General features: G+C 44.3%; 1 protein-coding gene across 2 annotated transcripts in view; it reads right to left on the bottom strand.

Moving 5' to 3' along the window:
* ARID3B (AT-rich interaction domain 3B) overlaps window positions 1-9,054 on the bottom strand; it is a 52,963-nt gene extending 43,909 nt beyond the window's left edge. For both annotated transcript variants that reach the window (XM_057725253.1, XM_057725254.1), the window contains exons 1-2: window positions 8,949-9,054; window positions 5,571-6,205 (exon numbers count right to left, since the gene is read on the bottom strand). In XM_057725253.1, the coding sequence (XP_057581236.1) occupies window positions 5,571-6,128 (558 nt within the window). In that variant the 5' untranslated portion in view covers window positions 6,129-6,205; window positions 8,949-9,054. The remainder of the gene's footprint in view (window positions 1-5,570; window positions 6,206-8,948) is intronic.
* Between the last annotated feature and the right edge of the window lie 6,957 nt (window positions 9,055-16,011).

Raw genomic sequence — 16,011 nt, 5'->3', positions numbered from 1 at the left:
CAATGCTGCAGAGAAATCAAATGAGGTGAGGGCAGGCAGGGCTTAGCTACACCGTGATCCCTGGGAGGTCTCACCAAGAGGAACTTCAGGGATGTGGAAGAGACAGAGTCCAGGCTGAGGTAAATTGAGGAGTGGGTGGAAGGTGACAAATCAGAGGTAAGGAGTGCAAACGACTCCTCTGAGAAGCTTTGTTGTGGGAAGTGTGGGGATAGTCAGGACTACAGAACATGCTGGAAGGAGGTGTGCAGTCAAGGGAGTTTTTAAAAAGTGATTTCTCAGGAATTCCCTGGAAGTTCAGTGGTTAGGACTCCGAGCTTTCACTGCAGAGGGCCTGGGTTCAATTCCTGGTTGGGGAACTAAGATCCCACAAGCCATGCCACGAGGCCAAAGAAATAAAAATAAAATTTAAATTAAAAAAATAAAAAGTGACTTCTCATTTCCTGGTAGCAATTGAATCAGGCAGATTGACTAAAGGAGACTTTTTTTTTTTTAATTTGGGAGATCGTAGAACATGTGTTAATGTGGAGTAAACTTCAGATGAGAGTCCAAAGAATCAGGGAAATGAGTTCACTGATGGAGCAAGTCCCTGAAAATTAGGAGGGGATGGGATCTGGGACACAGATGGAGGCATAAGTCTTTGCTAAGAACGATAGGTAAAGACCCAAGTTAAGTCCCTAATCATGTATTTATAAGAATTCAACTTAAAGCTTACTTCTACCTAAAGAAGTAATTTAGCTCACATAATCCTGAAATGCTTCAGAGAACCCTAGCATACTAGAGTTTGGTCACAGCTGTAGAAAACTTGAAAAAGTTGTTTTAGAGCACTAAGATTTATGGAACATCTTACACTACAAAGGTAGGAAAAATGGAAAAATTATAGCTTCAAAAAGTATTTAGGTGCTAATGACAATTTGACCTAATCTTTGCATAATGGTATAAATTTCACAAAGATCTTTCACACTCATATTCCTTTCCCCCTTTGTGATATCTTTAAAATTGCTCCCTGAGGCTGGCAAGAGAGGATTACCATCCTCTGGGAGAGACGTATGCATGGGTTCAGAAAGGTAGGGTAGAGCACGCAAGTGGTGGAGTTAGGACCTAAATCCACATCTTTTGGCTCCAAAACCAATGCTGACTTAATAATTACATCTCTTACTACATAACAAGTTTGCTGAGTATTTAAGCCTTGACCTTTTGGGGTTAATGTCTAGAGGGCGACTGAGTTCTCTCACAAATCAGCATCGACATCTTTAGATATCATGAAAACTCTGGGCTGAAGAACCACTGATAGAGCCAAATAAGGGAGCACAAGTTCTAGGTCGCAATCCTCTCCCAAGTGACGCGCAGTCTGCTCAACCAGATGATGAGGGTAGAAGACACAAACAACGCGGATATTGAAAACAGAAGTGAAGAAAACTCAAGGTTGCCAAACACTTCAGTTACCAAGACCAAAACACAAAGGAAGAGTCTAGGGCAGCGTCTGATGAAAGCACACCATATGTTCTCTTTCAAATTACACAGCCTAAAGCACGGCTTCTCAACCTCGGCACTAATGATATTTGGGGCCAGATAATTCTTTGTTGTGGGGAACTGTCCTGTGCATTGCAGGGCGTTAGTAGTATCCCTGGCCTCTACCCACTCAATGCCAGCAGCACAGTTCCACCTGCCCCAGTCATGACAACGAAGCATACCTCCCGACATTGCCAAACATCCCTTGGGAGCAGGAGGGGATGGGGAGATCACTTCCAATTGAGAAACACTGATCTAGATGGATTCTATGAATATAGAAGCTAAGGACATGCAGAGCAGACCTACAAAGAAAGCAGAGAAAGCTCATGATCTTATTTATTTTCAGGTAACAGTTTGCACAATCTTTACTAAAAGCATCAAATGTTCCAAAGACATGCAATATGTACCCAAAGAAGTAGGCCGAGCCCAAGAGACCACACCTCACTACTTAGAGGAACTGCTGATAATGGATTCTGGAGACCAAGCAGTCAACTTTCCTCCCTCCCACACTCAGTAATCCAAGAGACTGCCAAAGCATATAGAAAATCAGACACACTCTCTGGGCCCCATATGCTCATCAAGCCATCATCCATCTTCCTATTCTACGGGAAGGGGTCTATGGCCTTCTGGAAAACCGGCTCCACTAATGGGCTCAAGACAGACAAAGCCTACACTGCCTGAACTGCTCTCTTTCCAGAAGGACAGAAGGCCATCCCTAATAGGCCAGTAACACCCCTGGTTGGTTGTTGACAGCGTTCTACTGATTTCCCTTGAGAGAAGTGACACTCAGCTCTTTGTTATCTTGTTTTACAATTATTTATTCTGCCCATCGAAATCTGATGGGTTTTAGAAACTTGGCTCAATGCCGTTACCCATCTTCCCATCGCTCTGGTGTCAGAGAATACCATACTCTTTCTAACAATCCAAGCCTTGAGAGGCAATCATTTTCTAAGTTTCTTCAAGGAGAAACCATGAAATAATTCTGACTTTACATGCTGTGAGAAAGTGATTCAGAAACAGAAGATAACCCATGGAGCCCTTCAACTTTTCCAATTTTGCTCTGCAGTTGCCAGATGTCTGCTGTGGCCCCCACACCACCACTTGTAAAGTATTTTTGAGCATTCCTGTTGATTTACCAAGCTATGTTAGCTATGCTGTAGCGAAAATCAACTTTATCTTGGTGTATGGATATCTGAAACGAAACTCTGTTTTAAAACATCTGCAGCATAGCTCAGACTGGGCAGCTGGGCTTTAACTGACTCAGAACAGAGTCAAAAATTGTTGCAACCCAAGATTCAATTCCCCTTGATGTTCCCACACTGCCTCCTCTAAACCTAGCTGGTGAGTTCTTCAAGGCAGAAGCATGCCTTAGCCTCTGCTAAACCTAGCTGGTGAGCTCTTCAAGGGAGAAGCATGCCTTAGCCCCGGGAGTACAGGCCTGGCCCAAAGAGGCCTCTGTAACAGCTTGTTGTGTAAGAGAACAAAATGGACACTGTCACACATTAATAAGGTCTTTTTCTGCTCTCTAGAAGTTAACTGCACAAGAAATAAAAGACTTTGAATTAAAAAAAAAAAAAAAGCTCAACTCATAGTTTGTAATAGTTTCTACAGGCCCTCCATAAGGACATTATTATTTTTTTAGTCCCCCTTCCAAAGCACAACTAAAATGTTTTTAAAATCTCCAAGCACATTATTTACCACTTTTAGAAGCAGGATTAGACAAAGGAAGAGAGCACGGACCAAATCAATCTTGAAAAATAAATTCAAAAGAAGAAAAGGAGGTGCACATCCAAGGTTTAAAGTCACTGTTACCCTGTGACCCCCTAACCCAGCTCTTGATCTTCAAATTTAGGGAAAGGGTAAATTTAGGGTGAGATTAGGCCTCAGCTACGCTGGCATTTAAAAACATTTTGGCAGGTGCTCTGCCAGGCTGTCTATAATTAGTGAGTAGGCCTCGGAGACTTAAAATGAACTCAGAGGGTTTCAGAAGCCAACAGCCAGCCTCCTAAGCACTGAGCTGTGCAGCCACGCGGCTGATGCTGTCTAGAACCAGGGCTGGGTGCCTGCCACTGCGCACACGTGTGTGCACACACACGCCACTTCTGCAGAGTGTCTTTTTTCAAAGCTCTAATGGCTTGACCTCAACACCTGCTGCACTTCCTGAAGACAGACAGGCTCTGGAGCTCCACTTGTTCCTCGCACGAGGCTGCACTTTCTAGGAACGACCGCACACAAGCAGAGGCTGGCCAGCTGCCAAGGCGGGGGCAGCCCAGCCGCCTCGGGCCTGAACTTTCCCAGTGCTGTCAGGGCGGGATCCCACTAGGAGCTGACTAAGCGGCCAGCATGGAACTCTGCCAACCACACAGCAGTGCGGGGGCTGCCGGCAAGTCACAGATGTTTTGCTAAACCAAAGCAATCAGCCAGGAGGCGGGTCTGGGCTGGCGGCCAGGCTGCTGCTGTCGGGGAAGTTGGGATTCTCTGATCCTAGTTGAGCTCTGCCACTGCCCCCCTGGTGATGTGAGGGAAAACCTCTGTGCACCTCAGCATCTCCCCTGCTTCCGAGCATGTCTGTGTGGATGCAGCAGAGGGTGGCACTGTTTGCTTGAAAGAGCACCTGGAGCACTCCTACCCACCACGTGCTAGCTCTGTTAATCCTCACAACATCCTTGGAGGTATGCTTCGTTATTTTGATTTCACAGAGGGCTCAAAAGAATTAAGAGCCCTACCAAAAGATCACAGGGTGATAGATGGAAGACATGGGATCTGAACTCCATGTTGCTGGCTCTGGAATCTACTGCAAACACTGCTTCTGTGAAACTCAGATCCACTGCATAGGCAGGGCTGCTGGATAGAAAGATGCTGAGTTTTCAGTTTGCTAAGGACCTTTTTCATATGACTTCTCCTTGGCTGCCCCCATGTCAATCCATAGCTCTTCACAACTAATTTCTAAACAGCACACTGGACCACGTGACGTATATGTGCTTATGGGGAGTACCCAAATATTACCGACTTTATTACGAACTCCCTGCCTAAGCACCAACAAATCACTGAGCCTGGAAGAACTGATCATCACTCTCATTCTCTGGGTGAAGAAAAACGGCATGGCAAGCCAGAAAGAAGAATTAGAAGGCAGAGAGCACAGACTCCTTAGGCTCCACCCCCTGAGATAATTCATTAGGACCCTGGAGTCTGTATTTTTAAAAATTCCCTAGATGACTGTGACGCTCGGCCATGTTTGGGAATCATTGAAGCTTGCCTTGGCTAAAAAGGGAATTGTGAGGGATTGCCTGGCGGTGCAGTGGTTAGGACTCAGCGCTTTCACTGCTGTGGCCCAGGTTCAATTCCTGATCAGGGAACTAAGATCCTGCAAGCCACACGGCACAGAAAAAAATAAATAAATAAATAAATAAATAAATAAATAAATAAATAAATAAATAAATAAATAAGGGAATTGTGAGGTCTACCCTTTCCTGTTTCAAAGGAGGTGACATAAGGGTGAAATGAAATCACATCTACTAGGCTCTGCTGGAAAATACACACAATGCAAAAGCTTCTCATCAGCTATGTTCAGCAGCAAAACAACAAAACTGTCCTTATAAAACACGATCCTGGGTTAGCCTGGAGCGAAGACACTGTCTTAGGCAAGACTGTTCTTATCATACTACTACTACTAGAAAAACTGAAATTAGAGTCACACATCTCATTTTTAGATATCCCTCTAACAATGCTGCAACCTCATTCTTCTTTTAAAGAAAAAAAGAAAAAGACTGTACTGACAGTCTTTCATATTAAACTTGGAATGATCTACATTAGGGGTAACACACATTTCACTGCTCTAATCAAGAAAACTATGAGAACAAATAAAGACAAAAAAACAAAAAACAAACAAACAAAAAAAAGAAAACTATGAGGAAAAAACTCAAAGTCTATTCATGTCTAGGCTGCTGGTCACTGAAGTAGACTGATAAGTCACAGGCTGGCACAGACCCTGGCAGTCCAGTACCCCTCACCGGCTAGCCTTTCGGGAGAACAAATAACACCCCCATATTAGAAAGACTGACCTGCTTGAGCTGCTCATCCAGATTCCAGCCTGGCTGCCCTGCTGTGGAGACTGAAGCGGAGGCCTTAGAAGCATCTTTGGTATGGTCTTCTTTAGCTTGCTGTCCATGTGGTGGGAGCCCTGGCACTGGAAGCAGACCAGATATGGGTGCTGCTCTGGGGTCTTGGCGAGCCACCTTCTGCACATGAAAATATTTTGAGGCAGCCTGGGTCTCTTTCTCAGCCACCTCTGCAACTTCATCATCCCCATCCTCATCTTCCAAACCTCCTTCCTCTTCCTCGGTCTCTGAGTTCACCTTGCTCCGTTCAAAAACTCGGCCCACTGCTGTGGCCGGTGGAACTCTGCCTAAGGGACCCAGGGCAGGGCTACCAGAAGGCCTCCCAGGTGTGGCAGAAAGGTGAGTCTGCTGTGTGACCAGCTTCTGGGCATACAAGAACGGGGTTTCTCTCATCTGCTGTCCCTGCTTCTCTCTGGCATCCATCTGCCGAGGAGCCAGGTGTGGCGGTGGCGGCGGCTGCTGCGGTTGCTGCTGCTTCTGCTGAGGCTGCAGTGGCTCCATCACTGCCTCCGACTTCACCCAGCGATTGGCATGGCTCTGCACCTGGGCACAGCCCAGCAGGAACACTGGGTCTAAACCTTTAAGTGATTAATAGAAACCACAAAGAAGGAGAAAAAAAAGGAAAAGAACAAAAAACAAAAACCGATGTAAAATAGGCATAAAAAGGTTTTCTTCTCTCCAGTAAAGGGCATAGTTCTGAACATTAAACATATGCCCATAAAACTGAGTTTTAAGATGAATGAGTGGTGGGAGTTTGGGGTGGGGTGCTAAGGGGAGGTAGGGAGTGGTGGTAGGTGGGGAAGGAAAAGTGTGAAAAAGAGGAACGGGATTTATGAGGACAAATATGGGATGAATCTCAGTAGTGGTGGACTACTGTGGGTTTAAAACGAAGTAAATCCAGATGACGAGTCTGCAAATTATCTGTGCAAATTATCTGTGTTCTGATCTCTCTTCCTCAACATTATCAAACATTAATCTGTTTATTAGTGAAAACAGGGTTTGCACTGTACAGAGGTTGTGAGTATGAAAACCACAATTAAGAAAGAGAAAAAAGAAAGGGAAAAAAGGGTCTGCCTGCAAGAAAGAGAATATTGCTTATGCTCCCAGGCCCATCAGAGAAAGGTATTACCATCTAAGCAAGACACAGAGCTATCAGGCAGACCGAAAGATTCCTCTCATAGAAAAGCAGAACCTAGCAAACTGCGCTTAGGTTTAAACTTTCAAAATTTCCCAGATCAAACTGCCAGCCTGCTTTTCGAGTGGGCTGAGCCAATACTAACCAGACTTTATAGCCTCAAAAAGAATCCAATTTCAACAACATGAGAGAAAGCAACACACAAGGAGCCAAGAGTTTCAAATTGCAATCCTCACTCAAAAACAAACTGGGGGTGGGGGGGATTCCTCTGGAGATTTTTAAGGTAATTAATTGGAAACAGGTATCAATATTGTCTAAACAAGTCAAAACTTCTTTTATAAACAGCCTGGTAAATCTCTTCACATCCCCTTTATTTCTGATTCACTTCTATGACATTCTATGATGAATACAAAAAGAAAAAAGGCTTTCAGGCCAAAAGTATTCTGGGGGCCGGTTTATCAGCATTCTTACCAATCAGTCTCCAAACACACACCCCTTTCACACCCTCTCCTCCTCTAACCAACCCCCCTTCCCTTCCTCCTTTCCAGCCCTCCAGCCCCAGCAAACCTCGCTTGAGTTATGTTTCCTCAGCAAGTCCCCATAACTGAATACACTACTATGCATGGGCAAATTCTAGGTGAACAGGACTCCCAACATGGCGTACAGTGTTGTCATCACATGAAAGAAGAAGCTGCACTGCACAGGCTGGGACTTGATATTTTCATTGTTCCCCTGTTTTAAGATTAGGTAGAAAGATTTAAAAAGAAAGAAAGAAAGAGAGAGAAGGAGAGGGAGAGAGAGAGAGAGAGAGAGAGAGAGAGAGAGAGAGAGAGAGAGAGAGAAAGAAAGAAAGAAAGAAAGAAAGAAAGAGAAAGAAAGAAAAAGAAAAGACAGACCAAAAACTTAACTGTCTTAGCACCTTCAAAAATTCATGGGGAAGTAAGCACACCCTAGCAATAAAAACTGCTTGGATTTATACATTTTTTAAAATGGGTAAGAGAAAAAAGGTACAACTTTTAAAGCTAGGCAAAAAAGTGGAAAATTTTAAATTCTCATTTTTTGTTTAGTCTTTGAAGCACTGCTTTTGTCTTTTGCATTCTGTGAAAGATTCAAGTCCCAATTTGCCTCTTACTGCCTTTACTTCCTCCCTTGGCACTTTAGAAAGTGTGAGTTATGCCTGCAGCAATACTTTCATTCTGCTATAGCCCTTTTTATAGTGTAACAAAGCAAGAAAAGATTTACACCCACATTAAATCCAGTTGCCAAAAGTCTTCATTTAAAATGAAAACAATTTGCACCAAAGAAAAGTAAACAAAAGAATAAAGCAAATCAAATGGGGTCATTTTCATTCTCCGTATAACATTATAACAACGATCAACCACAAGCGGGATAATTTTTCAACCAAGTCCTGCCAGTCACTGAACAACTGCTTCTCATCTTGTGGCACCATCTTCTCTGTGTGCTGTCCCCAGCAGAGGGGGAGGTGTCTCACAGCCTCTTTAGTAAGACTGAGATGACTCAGTTCTACAACTCGATACACACACCCTCCCCCAAAAGAGCCCATCTTCCCGCTGTCCCTAAGCAGCTAGTTGATCCAAACAACAATACCACCTGCCTACTTTTAGAAAACTTAGGCCTCAGAAATCTAAACCACTCCATCCCTTCACACGGCCCCCTCCCCCATTTCCCCTAAAGTTCCCGGTCCTCCAAGCCCGGCGCAACGGACTCCTTGCAGCTTTGAAGCCGGCCTCGCCCACCATTCCCTCTACCTTCGCTGCCGGATCCCTCAGGCCTCAGTCGCCTTTAAGCCCCATACGTCCACCCCCTCGCCATTCTTTACACCCCCCACCCCACCCCGACTCTATCACTTTTACCTCTCCCAAGCCCTCCCAGCCAATACGCCGGCTCTTCTTAGATTGTCCCAGCCCCACCTATTCTACCCCTCTCAGCTCCCCGGGGCCCCTCACTCTTCCCATCCCTTTATCTCAAAACACCCTGAAGGGCGAGGGCGCCTCGGGGCTCCTCCCAGCGCTCTCACTTTTCCTCCGCGGCGCCCGCGCTCCGCCGGCCCGCGCCTTCACGTCTCCCCCTACCCACCTGCCTCCCCTCCTACTCCTCGGTGCCCTCCACCTGCCACAGCCCCGGCTCCCGCCGAGGCTGAGGGAGCTGGGCCCCGCGCGGCTTACCTGTACGGGGCGCTCCGGGTCCGCCGGCGGTGGAGGAGGCGGCCACTCAAGCCCCGGCGCGGCAGCAGCGTTTCGGACTTCTCCGCAGCCGGGGGCCACAGCCGGGGCGGGGCCCGCACCGGAAGCGGCGCCGCGGGGCCGGGTGGCCGGCCCGGGGCGGGAAGGGGGCGGGGTCGTATTGGGATGGGGCGGGGCCTGCGGCCGGAAGCGGCCAAAAAGGGAACGAGGGGCGGGGTCGGGCGGAAGTGACTTCTCGGGAAAGCTCCGCCCAACTGAGTCGTGGGCGGAAGCGAGTAGAAGCTGGCGGAAGCTTCCGCCAATGGGAATGCGCAGACACGGAGGAGTTCCGATGTGAACACTTCCGCGGGGAGTTGAAAAGAGCCCGTGCGCTTACGCTCTTTTCGGCGTGTTTTCTGGTTGGGGAGGCTGGTGTAGCGCCGGCGGGCCGTACCTTCAAACCGATGTTCCTCTGAGATTCCCACTGCCAGATCACCTTTTCTCTGTCCTCTGATGATGCTGCATCCCCTGAAACTCCCTCACATGGGTTAATGTTCTCACTTCCCAGGTTCCAAAAGTGGAGGGCAGTGTGCCAAATACTGTCACCTCTTGTAAAAACCCTTGCTTCTCTGACGCTTACTCGTAAGAGTTTGCTGCCCATTTAACCGCCTCTATAGAGGTGATCTGCTAATATGTGCATCCAGGTCCCTGTCTTACTTTCTCTTCTCTAGGCATCTTCCATCTTGATAAATTCAGAGTCACTGTGGACAACTCATTTAACATGCAGGCCTCATCCCGTACATCAACTTCCCAATCCCAGTCAAAAACCTGGACCTTGTCACCAGAAACCCTATCGTATTATGAATCAGTATTTCAAACATCCCTCTGTCCAACCACAGCCTGCTAGCCTTTAGCTTGACTGCTCAAGAACTTCACCATAGCTGTCTTTTACACTTTATCAGAAACTCCAATCTGTTGAAAGCTTCTACTTAATTTTCACGCTTCAGTCCCCCCCTTATCCATCTTAAATTCAATGGCACATCATTGCAATTCCCCTCTTTCTTACTCTTAAGCCTGCCCCAACACTCCTCTTTTCCCCATCTAAGTCCTCCACTGTGGGTAGACTAACATGCTTCTTAATGCTGTACCTCGTCATAGTAAATTGTCCTGCTGAACAGATTGGCATCACTAAATATAATAATGTCAGTCTTAAATGGGCTTTGAACAGTGTCTGGAAACTTCATTATATTTTTCTAGTTAACTTGCTCTCCACTCTGTGCAAATCTCTAACCTTATGCCTCCCATACCCCTTCCCCTGATTATCTTACTGTATAAGTTACAGAAAATGTAGAATGCCCTAAAATCTAGAAATCTACATGTGTTCCCATCCTGTCTTTTCCTCCTGTAAATTACTCAATCAAAAATATTCATGGAAGGACTTCCCTGGCAGTCCAGTGGTTAAGAATCTGTGTTTCCACTGCAGAGGGCAAGGGCTCGATCCCTGGTTAGAGAATTAAGATGGTGCATGCTGTTCAGTGTGGGGAAAAAAAAAAATTCATTGAACTCTCACTATATGCCAGACAAGGCACTCATCTATTCATCTAGGTGCTTGTTGAACAATGAACAAAAAATGTCCTTGTCTTCAAGGATCTTTCTAGTGTGGGGAGACAGATGTGTGTGTGTGTATGTGTTTGTTTTTATATAAATGTATTCTAAGAAGAACAAAGCAGGGGAAGGGTTAGACAGTGGTCTCAGGTCCCACTTGCTACGTTGCCAAAAATAAATGAAGAAATAAAAATTTCATTCTAGCTGTTGTGTGGAGAATAGACAATAAGGGTAGCAAAGCAAGAGTGGAAGCACTAGTCCTGGCAGAAGATGATGGTGGCCTGAACTAGATGACAGCAGTAGAGGTAATAAGAATTGGTCAGGGGACTTCCCTGGTGGTGCAGTGGTTAAGAATCCACCTGCCAGTGCAGGGGACATGGGTTCGATCCCTGGTCTGGGAAGATCCCACATGCCACAGAGCAACTAAGCCTGTGCACCACAACTACTGAGCCTGCACTCTAGAGCCCGCAAGCCACATCTACTGAGCCCATGTGCTGCAACTACTGAAGCCCACCTGCCTAGAACCCATGCTCCGCAACAAGAGAAGCCACCACGCTGAGAAGGCTGAGCACCGCAACAAAGAGTAGCCCGCGCTCACCGCAACTAGAGAAAGCCCACGCACAGCAACAAAGACCCAACGCAGCCAAAACAAGCAAACAAACAAAACAAAACAAAACAAAAATTCGTCAGATTTCAGGTGTATTTTGAAAGTAAAGCCACAGGACTTGCTAATGGATTATGTATGAGTTAGAGAAGAGAGTCACGGATGATCAAGGTTTTTGCCCCAAGTAACTGGTAGAATAGTGATATCACTAGGACCTGGGGAATTGTATCGGAAGCTGACCCCAATGGAATACTACTCAGCAATAAAAAGCAATGAAGTATTGATATACCCAGCAACTTGGCATTATAACAACATAACAATAAAGGCATTATGCTGAGTGAAAGAAGCTAGTCTCAAAATGAAAATCTTGAAAATATTAAAACTATAGTGACAGAGAATAAGTCAGTGGTTGTCAGGAATTAGGGATGGAGGAATAAGGGATAACAAAAAGAAAGGTTTAGCAAAGAGAAGGGTTTTGGGGTGATAGAACTCTTCTGTATTCTGATTGTGGTGGAAGGTATATGAGTCTATACATGTGTTAAAATCCATAGAACTGTATACGAAAAATACAATCAGTTTAATTGTATGATAATTTTTTTAAACCAAACTTTCCATGCATGTTCAAGTTTCCCTTCCCAATTATCAGGGTTCTCCCTTTAACCTCTTGCAATATTGCATCCTTCCATCAGTATTCAAACAAGCTCTAGTTTCAACTATCTTTTGCTTTGAAAAAACAAAAACAAAACAAAAAAAATCTTTCCCCTGACCCCATATTCTGCGACTAAAGCCTTATCTCAAGATTCCCTTTCCTGTCAAAGCTTCTAGAATTACTGTCCTCATTGCAGCCGAGGTGATCTTATCTCTCTCCTTAAATCGCTCTATGGCTTCGCATTACTCTTGGGATCAAGACCTAAATTCCTTCATGTGGCCTGCAGAGCCCAGCCTCTGCCTACCTCTTTGGCTTTATCTCTTTGCCTCAGGTGTAGTAGAGGATCCAAGAGAGCAGCCTTACTAGATAACCTCAGTAGTTGAAACGGAAACACACACCATCCCCCCTTCATAGTAATGTGTTTAAACCCTGAGATAGTCACACATTCTGGTTACAAGGAATATCATGTAATCTCTCTACTTTGGTTTCCAAGGTGTGGTAGACTGAACAGAATAGCCATAGTATTTCTCAGCTTCTCCCATCGAAAGGTGGAGTCTGTTTCTCCAACTTTTGAATCTAGGTTTGGCCACGTAATCTGCTTTGTTCTGTGGGATATTAGCAAATCTGATGCTAGAAGTTTTGAAAACTGCTCACAATTATGGCTTGCTCTCTCTTGCTGCTGAGAACTCTTCCACCACCATGTGAAAATCTCCAGGTTAACGTGATGAATGATGAAAGACGTGTGGTCATCACCCTAGCTGACATCTAAGCAACTGCCAGAGATATGAGTGTGGCCCCTTAGACCAACTAGCCTGCTAGCCATCAGACATGTGAGCCAGGCCATTGTAGACCATCTAGGCCCAGCTATGCTGGCCCAGACCAGAAGATGCCCATTGACAAACCCATGGACCAGTGAAAAATGGGGTTTATTGTTTTAAAGTTAAACCAACAAGTTTTGAGGCAGTTTGTTTTGCAGTAAAAGATAACTGATACCTAAGGCATTTCTTTGCATCTACCAGGCTGGATGTGCTTGGTATAATTCTTAGAGCTGAAGAAGAGAGTCACCATGCATCCTCATCACATAGCTGGCCTGTGTTACCTTAAGTTCTCCCAGCACATTTCTTATAGTTTTGCCTAAATATAGCAGGGATAATCTTACATCCTGTCTCTTTTAAATAAAAGAGGCTGTTCAATAGAGGTGATATCATTTGCATGGTTTTCATGGATTTTAGTACTCTTTTAAAAAATAAAGGTTGAAATGTATAAATATTGGGTATCATTTGTATGTATGTTTTGTTATAAATTTATTCTTAAATAGTACAGGGCATAAAAGCTAAGAAACAACAGGTAAATGGCCATATTATAGAATTATAATGTAATTAGTAATAACTAATGAAGGGAAAATGTCTTTACGTGTTTATGATAACCAGTGTTAATTATTGATGTAATTGTGTCCACCCTAAAGAGATTTGGTAATTTCACATGAATGGATGTCAGTCTGGGGACTCAGGAACATGTAAAATATTTTCCCATTGAAATGAACAGTGATTACATTTTCGACTTGCATTGGCCCCACAAGAAGTTTTTCAAGTAAGGCTGAGGGAGCTCTATTTCTATTTTACTGTAATAGAAAATTAAAATGTAACAGATGATTAAGGTTCTTCTTGTTCTGAGATCAAGGTATAGCCTCAGGAGCCTCAATTAGCAGGCTTAAAGCCTCTGTTGAGTAAATGGTATTAACTATGTGTAAAGAAAGAATGTGACAGTCCAAGGCCAGGGGCCTGAAGGGAGGTGTATCCAGTCCACACATTCCTGAGCGGACCTTGCTGTTGTGGCGCTGGATGGACCAGTAATGTTATCTGCAGCCTGATTGGGCTCCCAATGTGTATTCCTATGGGGTGGGGGGAGGGTTTTGCCCATCAGGCTGACTCCTGGGTCCTTTCTTTCACAGAACTGTTTGTATTTTTGTTGTTGTTGTTCATCTTTTAAATCAGATAATTTGTATTTGGTGTCTGATGTCTTGAGTTATGATGTGCCAGCCTCCACAAGCCAATCAACTCTGGGGAACTGCCAGCACCTAGTTATTGAGGCCCAAAGTAATGAGGCCTGCTGGCTGTGGGCAGTCAGCCTTCTCCTGCGGGAAGCAGCTCTCTTGCCATATTCCCTTTCAACCTGCTGTCATCACAAAGGCCCTTTCCAATCTTTTGATTCCGGGGTTTGCCAACATTTTGGTGAACTGGATTATGTTGTTCTTTCCCTCACCTGGGAATAGAAGAGGTCAGACCTCTAAGGCGAGTGATTCATCTTTGAAAACATTGGATCATTTCACTCTTCTTTTTTATTTATTATTATTTATTTATTTATTTATTTGGTTGCACTGGGTCTTAGTTGCAGCAGGCAGGCTCCTTAGTTGCAGCTCTCCATTTCACTTTTCTCGACACACAATTGAAAGCTGTCTTTGCAAAGCTCCACCCAGATTTCCGTGGTGGCCCCAGGACTCAGCAGTTCCACAGACTTCTAGAGCAAAATGGAACAGAGGGCAGTTCAAGCCATCTGTCCTAGAACAAGACATCTGGTCTCAGGTCTCTGCCTCTGGTCAGGGCTCTTTGGGAGCCATCTGTCCCCTCCTTCGACAGAGCTGTTATAAACCAGACACCATCAAGTGCTGGTAAGATTAAGAGGAGAGGGTGCCCATGCTGAAGTCAGCCTGGCAGTGAGCTTGGCAGGCTGGGAGAGTTGTGGGGCCAACCAGTTCCTATAAATATGTCCACATATATCTACACAGGCCCAGGGGCTTTAATCCATCAAAAATCTTTATTCCCAAGCACCAATACTGAATGTTGAGTTCTCAAGAATAGCAATATACATTTTCTAGTGTCAAGGTTGGCCAAGACTCTTTTCTGTATTAAAAGAAAAAAAAAATGAGACAAGTATAGAGATGTTATGAAGGAGACCAGGCAAGGATTTTGGAAACATGAGCTCAGAAGATGCAAGGTATATTGGAGAAACTTCAGTGGAAAAGAAGTCTCTCAAATATAGGATGGGGAGGACTTCCTTTTGCGATGTTTGGGCACAGGGTTCATCATGTTTTTATTGTTCCCACTCAGCACGTGCACCACAGCTGTGTTCCTGTCTCAAGCTTAATGCTAGTTAATCCTGAATCTGAGCTCAAGGAAACCAAGTATATATAGTTTAATGGGAGTTCCTGATATTTTATTAAGGTGAAATATGTTCAGTGCCAGAGAAGTTGAAAAGGTTGCCTGTTCTCCAAGACTTCATTTGCCACTTTATGGCAAGAGCACATGTTAAATGCTTTGATTGATTCAAACCAATCTGAACACAGGTTCTTAACTCTACCACAATTTCAGGGAATAAGAGATAACCCCATAGGGAATCTGGTTCAGAAACTTCATCTCGAAAAACTAAGCTCAGCTTCCAGTTTCTCCAGTTAAAGTGAAAGTTTGATTTTATAATGCTTATAACTGCACTGAGATTACATTGGAAGAGACTAGAGTGGTTATGAAGCTAACTGATTTACTAATAATGTCCTCCTGACCAACTCACTTTCATGCCTCCCCCCACCCTCACAAAAAATAGGGCAAAATACTTAGCTTTACACTGTAGTCATCAAGCAACCAGTCATTTCCTAATATGGACAGTTGAACTTCTGGAATTCAAGTGCTAGGAGAATGGCATTTACGTTTGTGTATGTTTTCTGCAACTCCTTCCCTCTCACTCCCCAACTCGATGAAGCATCTGTGTTGTTTGCTTTAACATTAATTATGGCATCTGCAATGATTGAATTTCCTGAACCTACAATATAGAATCAACCCGGACCCAATACAATATAACCCTGACAGTTTGATACAAAATTCAAAAGAATAGTCACAAGATTTTAGGGCTCTCTCCTTAATAAAAATAAATCATTACCCCCCCAAATTATAGTCTTTAAAAAGAATGAAGTCAATACATTTCTACTGACATAGGAAGTTGTCAGTGGTAGAATTTAAAGAGAAATTAGCAAGTTACAGAAAAGCATGTAAAATAAAATCATTTTGAAAAAAAAAGATTTAACCTTTTAAAAAACAATTTCCTGTCTTAACAATAAAGATAGTTATGATACATGTGCTAACATGAGACTCAGGTTTAATTTTTGCTTTCTTTGGTAATTAGAAAGAAATTGTATGTTAAGGAAAGTTCTACAGTGC

This window comes from Hippopotamus amphibius, chromosome 2, assembly GCF_030028045.1.
Source record: "Hippopotamus amphibius kiboko isolate mHipAmp2 chromosome 2, mHipAmp2.hap2, whole genome shotgun sequence".
Lineage (NCBI taxonomy): Eukaryota > Metazoa > Chordata > Mammalia > Artiodactyla > Hippopotamidae > Hippopotamus > Hippopotamus amphibius.
The sequence above is the reverse complement of the archived record's forward strand: the minus strand, read 5'-3'. Positions and strand labels throughout refer to the sequence as shown.